The 9,089-nt window shown below is 40.5% G+C and overlaps 1 protein-coding gene across 1 annotated transcript in view; it reads right to left on the minus strand.

The window, feature by feature from the left end:
* Positions 1-9,089, minus strand: part of nek7 (NIMA-related kinase 7) — a 67,479-nt gene that overhangs the window by 2,006 nt on the left and 56,384 nt on the right. Inside the window, exon 9 of the mRNA XM_034881249.1 lies at positions 1,753-1,866. Within this exon, the coding sequence (XP_034737140.1) occupies positions 1,753-1,866 (114 nt within the window). The remainder of the gene's footprint in view (positions 1-1,752; positions 1,867-9,089) is intronic.

Raw genomic sequence — 9,089 nt, forward strand, 5'->3', positions numbered from 1 at the left:
GGGGAGATGGTTAAATGACACAACAAAGATGAGCAGCTGACAGTTTGCTGCCGATCCTTCAGGAGCATTGTTTACATCCAGACAGGCGCTGCAGGCACCCCCCTCATCTCCATCTCTCCATCGCCCTGTCTCTCGCTCTATCATTCCCTCTTTCTTTCGCTTTGTCTCCCTTTCTCCTGGATGATGGTGACATGTGGGGCAACGCAGCAGCTCAGCATGGGTTGTTTGTGTGTGTGTGTGTGTGTGTGTGTGTGTGTGTGTGTGTGTGTCTGTGTGTGTGTGCGCGTGCGCGCACGTGCGTGCGTGCGTGCGTGGAGTGGCCCACTTATAGCAAAATATACACATGCACGATTGTTTCTGCACAAACAAAAACACATACATTGAAACTACGGAGGCTCGAAACACCTCACAATTAGCCTTTATCAACCTAATGAACTAAGGGCTTCAGTATAATAAAGCCTTACACATGTGTAAGCAGATACTCTGATAGGGGAGTGGAGCACCTTTTGGTTGTACAGGTATGTATTTAATGCAGTTATGCTACACAGTCACTTTTAAAAGATATTTAACCTGCTGTTCCAGGCAGACATTTCTTTAAATTAATTTTTAATCATAAAAAAAATACAATAAAAAAAATACTTTGCCAAAAGTAATGCATACTTGATGTTCACTGTAATAAATTACACAACTCAAGCAGGTTTCAAAAGTCTGCTGCTGAACTGAATAAATGGAAGAAAACACTTTATAAATCACAGCAGCATGGTTTCCAAAAAAAAAGGAAGTAATCTTATAGGTAAAGTACGTCCTTTACAGCTGGAAGAAAGTGGATTAATTGATTTGTTGATTGACAAAAAAAAATGTAATGTCGATTTTTTTGTTTAAATTATTTTAATTTTGTTTAATTATTTTTGTGGATTAACCGTTAAAGGGGAAAATGTGAAACATTTTATAAAACATTTTCTGGTGTCAATGTGAGCTTGTGCGGTTTTTCTCAGATTTAAATAATTGTAAATTGAATATCTTTCAGTTTTGGCCTGTTAATTAGAGAGAAAAAATATTTAAAGACATCACAACAGGCTCTCGAAACTATGCATATGAGTCAGTGTCTGTCAGAGTTTTTGCATGTGTGTACACTTGACCCAATATATTTAAGAGAAAAGGACAGAAATGTTAGGGGGGAAAAAATGCCACCCACACAAAGAGGACATGCAAAAACAAAGCCATGCACATTCATACACATGTCACCAGCAATCAGCAATAAGGCAATCTTTAACCGCAGTCCGACTACATTACATTTTTGTGCATGGACAAGTCTACGCAGAACTATAGCAGATGATTTTACATTTAGTTAGGGAAACATGACACTCCAGCCAATTTAGCTTCACCCTACTGCATGGCCAGATGCTTTTGATAAGTGCATTTCATTTTCAAATGGTTAAATCATAGCCGGTCTTTTGATCACAGAGCAATATCATACTGTACTATAGCTCAGAAAGTTGGGTGGATTTCACTTACATATAAAAAAAATAAAAAATGTAATAGTCAAAACAAGTAAAAATCAGCAAACTGGCACAGAGAAAGAGAAACCGGCCAACACTGCTTAAAACAGTAGTTCACATAAAAAAACAATAATTTTCTAAATTTTTTTGTAAAAGAAGTTCAGGAGTCGAGGCTATCATGAGTCCCTTTAAAAACTGAGCAGGTTCATATCTACTTACCATAGCAGTAAAAGGCAACGGTTACAGTACGTACCTCCTCTGAGTAGTGATCTGAGGGAAGAGGGGGGTAGTCACACTGTTCTATCTTCTTACAAAGGGAGTAAAGATTCATCTTATCCCCATAGAACGGACTCTGCAGGGCTGCCATCTAAAATATAAAGATAAAAGGAAACAGGGAAAGAAATCACAAAGAGAAAGGGGGAAAGACAAAAAGAAATGGTGTGAGAGAGCAAAGTTAAAACATCTAGTGAAAATTTCAACAGGTGCTATACTGCACATTAAAAGTAGAGCCTGCCTGCATAGTTCACTGCTATATGGCATATGACTTATTGATCAAAGCAGGTGTGAGAGACAAATAAACAGCAAGTTCACACACTGCATGGTCAAAGTTTTGTAGACCTATCAAATCAGAAAACAATTGTTCCTATTTTTTTAGTGGAATGGGCTGTTGTCCAAAATTCAAGTGAACCAAAACAGAAAACCATGAGCTTCTAGTTGAGAAAGGAAGAGGTAGAGAGAGAGAGAGGAGGGGAAATAATTTTTCAGTTTGCTGGAGCAGCAAGAAAACCATATCCTCTGGAAAACAAATGCAAGCAAGCAGAGCAGAGGCAGAGGAGAATGGTAAGGAAGAGTGGAAAGGATAAGGAGATTTTTGCTGAGTGGTAATAGGTGAAGAATCTCTCCTGCCTGTCTAAGAATAGAAAATATAGCATGCCATTTCTGCCAGGGTTAGTGACTGACTCACTGTTTATTGTTTAAATGTGCATGTGGAAGGTGAAGCCTGCAGGAGGCTTACATAACAAGCACACTTACATTCTTGTTTTTTTCTGATTCAGTGCTTTTGGAATAAATACCGTGTTAGGCTTATGTGTTGGATCAAATTGCTTAACTAATGATAAATAAACATGGTTGGAATAGCTGTCAGTGTTGATGATGCTGCTCAGAGATGTTGGAGCTTGTTGGCTTGGTTTCCATTTATTTACATAGTATGCCATAGGAAGAGGCGGGTGTCGATAAGTGTATAACTAACATGATATTACGGGAGTTTTTATTGGGTATTCCTTGTCTTATGCAAAAGGTTGCACAGTCAAATATGTATCCTGTATGTGAAATCCACTTCTAATTTCATGCCCTGCTCCTGTTTTAGGGCAGAATGCATTTCTCAGCACCTTGAAATGTTGCTGTACATATCAATGACTCCCATTGTGAAACTGGATTTAGGGCCATTAATAGACATTGTGCAACCATTTCTGTCAGTTTTTCAGTTTTGTTTTAGTTCTGTGGGGCATTTCAAACTTGAATGTGTACTTAATGAACCTTTCATCATCAGGAGCATGCTTTGTTAGAAAAAGGCAAAATAAGGAAAGCCACATCACAAGTGTATCATTGTGTGCAGATAATTGAAAAATATGAGAACAATGTGACGACATATGGATCCAAATAGAATCGTTCTATTAGGTATGTGTGAATGTGCCACCTTCCACAATATCAAGCAGGTAAAAATACAGACCAGATATTTCTTTGTAAATAGGACCATGAAGGAAATAAGCGATAGAACAACAGAAGCTGTCTTTTAGTGACAATAGGTCAAGCTATCCTGTGCCATGGAGTATAAACATCTTTAGAGCGACCGAGGACATCAAGTGAAACAAACACCAAGTGATGTTTTAGCATTCATTCACAAATGGTTGACTTCCTCTAAGTTACAGAGACAAACTCCTCGACTGGCCTCGTCTGCTGACCCATAAAGTCACAAGAACTACCTCAACAAAAGAAATCTTGCCAAATACAAATCTTTTCCCTTTTGTTGCGTGTAGCCACAAATATAACACTTTGACATCGCCCCCCCAAAAAGTGCCAAACACATTACTAACTTGAAACAGCTTCTTCATTTCAGTCTTTACTGAAAAATATGTCAAACATTGACGGTGCAGGGACAGAAAAGTCATTGTTCCCTATCGGGCAGATTTTGACCGAGTCTCTGTCACAGCTTCCAGTGGGAAGTCAGGATGACTGCAGCAGAATCTCTGTGGGCCATCTCTCCTCTGGACATAATTTAACATCACACATTCATTTGCGCCTTTGATCAAACGTTCCCATTAATACAGTATATCCTCACAAAAACATACTGAGAACAGTAAAGAGTATCTCCCTCTCCCATTATCTCCCCATGGACACTTCTCTCCCTCTACTCCAACAATTACGACTGAGGCTGGCCCTGCAGGCGACTGACAGGGATGAGATGTGGAAGGAAATGTTTATTCCTGTGTATCAGCAATGATAAACGTAACAATGCCTCATATCTGTAACCTACAATTTTACATTTGTTTCTGCAGTGATTGAGCGACACATTCAAATTATCAGTCCAGTGTTTTTCTAAAATTGCCTGTTATGTTACAGGTCATCTTTGGCCTTTTTAAACCTCCAGCAATTTTAAACCGACTAAGTTGCCATTTGCTGCAGCCTGGAAACATGGAACTTAGTCCAGTGAGTTTAGAAAATGTTTTCTTTATTTTTTATTTTACCACTATGGTCAACATACATCTTGCAGTTTACTTTCAGAAACAAATCAAATAGCTAGAGAGCTGTGCTAGGCGGACTCAGCCGGATTTATTTCAAAAGGATATGGGTTGGTAGTGAGTGCTCATGTTGCTGACTACTTTCAGTGACTAGAAAAGGAAACACTCTTACTTTATAACAAATATATTTACACCTTTTAGTACTTTATAACAGGTAGTTGGGATATGTGGATACATAGTGCGTCCCAAAACTACAAAATTCCCAGTAAGCGAAAGTAAAAAAAAAAGAGTGAGACAGAAACAGATAAGGAAAAAAGGAGAAAAATCAGCCAGCTATAGACACCCCGGAGCCAAAGGGTTAAACAAGACCCCGATGTATTTTCATGCATCTTCTGCTTTTGACAGATGAAAAATGTCAACTGTCCTGTTTGTATTTGGGAGTTTTTGCACTATTCATCTGCTTCATTAGTGCCTGCTGCTCCTAGCCCCTGACAGCTGCCGGCCCCCTGCTCTCAGCACGCCACACGCACACACTCCTTTTTTCAGTGTCGTCGCAATGGGTTAGATGATTGACTCACTCTCTGACCTCTGAGGCCCTGGTGAGTATGAGACTGTGTGTGTGTGTGTGTGTGTGTGTATGTGTGTGTGTGTGTGTGTGTGTGTGTGTAGGGGGGGGTTCATTGATATTCGAGAGACATACAATGCACATGCATGCCTGCTGTCTGTCTAAAGGGGTGTGAGCTGCTGGTGGCAGAACACACGGACATCCTCAAACACACACACGTACACACTCCCTCCTTTGTTTCTCGGCTCTTCTTCGCGGGCCAGGCTTTGCTCTCCCCAGCCCAGACATGTAAAGCCAGCATCCCTGTCCGTGTAAAAGGTCTGAATGGGGCCTTCCAGCATAATTAACACTGATCCCGCTCTCTCTCCAGCTTCTCTCCCCGTACGCCAATTAAAAGGAGCTGCGAGACGCACCAGTTTTCTCCCTCCACCCCCCCTTTATCCCTAGAGCCCTTACAGCCTGGGACTAAAGGGTTTCACACAAGTTCTTACTTACTCATTTATAAACACACACACCCACCCACACACACAATTATAGGCGCATGCTACATAAAAATAAACACCTAAATGTTAACACACACATGAAAATAGATGTATATTTTGTATTCTCTTTCCCTCCTTCACACACAAGAGTGCAAGTGAGGAAAGTATGACTTTTTTTATGTGCTCATTGGTCCTTCATGTGGTTTTATGATGATATATTAATCAAGGCGATAAGTCACAGTGTATGGAGAGTCATTAATACATATACCTACACCCAGTGGAGTCATCATTTCTCTACTTCAACACACTAAAAAGGGAAGAAAGATGAGAAGAAGAAGAATGGATAGATGACTTAAAAGTTCCAGATTGTTCCAGTGGGTTGAACTTCTGTGGAAAACTGGATGTGTTCTCATGTCCCCATCTCACTGCAGCTTAACTCTGTTGAATTTTAAACGTTTTTTTAAAAGAATACTTCAGTATTTTTTGGTTTATACAGTTGTGTTCAAAATAATAGCAGTCCAACATCTCTAACCTCAGAAATCATATTTTTTGGTAGAAGGGATGGCAAATAATTTACTAGTAAGTGTTGTAGAGTTATAGAAAACCAACAGACCCAACAGTCATGACATGCATGCTGCTCATTCTGAGTAATTGAATATGTAATTGAAAGGGGCATGTTCAAAATAATAGCCTTGTTGTGTTCAATTAGGGAGGTGATTGATTCTGTGAAGAAACAGGTGTCAATTATGGAAGCAAATGTTGTGCATGCTGGTTATAGTGCATTTCACACTAAAATACTCAGCAAAATGAGTTCTTCCAGACTAAGTAACAGTGGATCTTGATTAAAAAGTTGATTGGAGAGGGGAATACATATAAAGATGTAGAGGAAATTATAGGCTGCTCAGCCAAAATTATTTCAAATGCCTTGAAATTAGGACAGCACGATTAATAATTATAAAATCTCAATTCACCCTGTTCACGACATCATTTTTAAATGAGATTGATTAGAAGAAGAAAAATGATTTAATGACTTTGATTTTCATTTATTTTTACAAGCCAAATGAAGAACAAACGCTACTACTTACTTACGTGAGTTTTAATGAAAGACTGTATCAAATCCAAAGCACTGCAATGCTCTCCCTTCTCTTAATTGAAGCCTCAATGTTCACAGACTTGTGGTGATGTGCAATGTCCCATAGGTGCCAAAATCGTGGCAAAAAATTGGGATATCAATTCTAAGCAAAAACAAATCGTGATTCTTATTTTCCCAAGAATCTTGCAGGCCTCCATGAAATGGTATCCAAAGCCTGAAAGACGTGGGAAAAAACGGTCATCTACCATTCGAATAGATCAAAGAACAGCCAAATGGCCAAGGCTCAACCAGTGATCAGCTCCAGGAAAATCAAAGACTTAAAGTTACATGTGAGAACTGTTCTCACAGGTACTTCTTCGACCAGAAGAAGGCTTTGTGAAGCAAAGCTATCAGCAAGAAGCCCCGGCAAAGTCCCATTGCTGAAAAAAACATCTAATGAATAAGCTGAAATTTGCCAAAAGGACACATTGACTGGCCAAAGGAGAAATGGTGCAACATTCTGAGGACTGATGAGGGCAACATGTTTCTATTGGGGTCTAGAGGCCGCAGACCAACATGCAATGAATTCAAGCCACAATACACTATGAAGACAGGAAAGCATGGTGGTGCAAGAATCTTGTTATGGGGATGTTTCTCATACTGTGGTGTTTGGCCTATTTATCACATACCGAGGATCAAGGATCAGAGACTGATGTTATGGAGTTGCCAGCCCGATCCCTGGACCTCGATCCCATAGAAACTTGTGAGGTGACATCAACAGTGCTGTTTCTGAGGCAAAACCCAGTTATGCAGAAGAATTGTGGAATATAGTTCAATTGTCCTCGGCTGGAATACCTGTTCACAGGTGCCAGATGTTTGTTGACTCCATGCAACCCAGATGTGAAGCAGTTCTCAGAAATAATGGTTATGCAACTAAATATTAGTGCAGTGATTCAAAGTACGGCAAACACAGCTATTATTATGAACACAACTGTATATACCCATTTGCTTTCTTACTGAGAGTATGATGATGACGACAACCATAATGATAATAATAGTAAAAATATTAATGTATACTTTCTAAGTCCCGCAAGAGGAAATTACAAGTTACACTCTGTTGTTATTACGCACATTACAGAGAGGCCTGAATAAAAGACACATGCTCAGTACATGCACTAATGGCGAGATGTCAGAGTGAGGGGGCTGCCCATGGAAAGGTGTCCCAAGCAGTTGGGGGCTCGGTGCCTTGCTCAAGAGCCCCGTGGCAGTGGTGAAGTGGCACCTCTCCAGCTACCAGTCAACCACCATACTTCGTAAGTACCCGTACGGGGATTGAACCAACCCAACTCACTACTGACTGAGCTACTGTCACCCCCACAAAGAGGACTAAAAAAAAAACATATCCACTGTCATCTATCTGTTAAATGTGAAGCATCCTGTTGCCTTAGCAGAGAAAGAAGTCCAAAGATATCCAAATCTACCTACCAGCACCTCTAAAGCTAATGTCTAAAGCAAGATAATGTTATGTCTTGTTTGTTTAATCCTTACAATAACTAAAAGGGTAAAAACACAATTTGTGGTTTTACAGGGAGTATTAAAACATGGCCTTGCAGTGGGCTCAGAAAGGCACAACTGAATATTAAATTAATTTCCCAAATGTTGTTTATGTTTTAAGATGAAAACAGAGAGCAGTAATAAATTCATGAATAAAACAAGGATTATGGATAAAGAAATATTTAGAGGAAGAGTAAAACAACTTAACACAAATGGGTTAGATAATTTGCTAGATATGGCACAGCCTGATACTGACACTGGTAGGAGGAACGTGTTAACGCATCAAAAACTACAAATACTATATAAAATTGATTAAAGGATACCAAAGCTATACACAAACAGCAGTCTTTGTGAAAACCACACTCTCATTTTTCAAAAACATATAGAGAGCTAGCCACAGGGCCAACTCATCACATGCAAACGCCAGCTGCTGGGAACCCAGCCATACTGGGCCTCATAAAACCAACAGCAAAACAAGAAGGGAGGGAGAGAAATACGAAAGGAGGCATGAGACATGGGCACAGTCAGAGGTATGGAAGGCTGAGCTCTTATAGGAAGGATACACATTCCAGGAAAGCGTTTCCAAGATATTCTCCTCCCCTGCTAACCTTTATATAAAACACAGCAACCAAAAAGTATCCGTACAAGCTGGAGACCTACAGTGTGTGTTTGTGTGTGTAAAATGCAACTCTTTTACATAAAAACTCACTGAGCAAGGGGGGGAATATGCGAATAGGAGGTGGTTTGGACTGAGAGCTCGGAGAAGAGAGCACTAGGAGACGCGATCACATTGACTGGCATGTGACCAAAACCCCCTCCTTCCCTTCCTGGTCACCCTGGGAAACAACCCCAGCGACTGCAGCATCCCCGTTTACCACGGTGTAGGAGGTTTGGGTGAGGGGGCACAGGGCAGGGTCAGGTGATGTAATGAGGTTGGACACAAGGAGAAAGGGATCAAACAGAATGGGAGATGAAGATGGACGCAGATACAATGACCAGGTATTGATGGACGGACCCTTCGGACCCTAACCCAAGCCCCAGGCACAAGAATGAAAAATGCAGGCTCCCTCAAATGGAGCTGTTTCACACATAAGGAACCAAACTCCCTGACACACACACACACACACACACACACACACACACACACACACACACACACACACACACACACACACACAC

Source organism: Etheostoma cragini, chromosome 9 (assembly GCF_013103735.1).
Source record: "Etheostoma cragini isolate CJK2018 chromosome 9, CSU_Ecrag_1.0, whole genome shotgun sequence".
NCBI classification, from domain to species: domain Eukaryota; kingdom Metazoa; phylum Chordata; class Actinopteri; order Perciformes; family Percidae; genus Etheostoma; species Etheostoma cragini.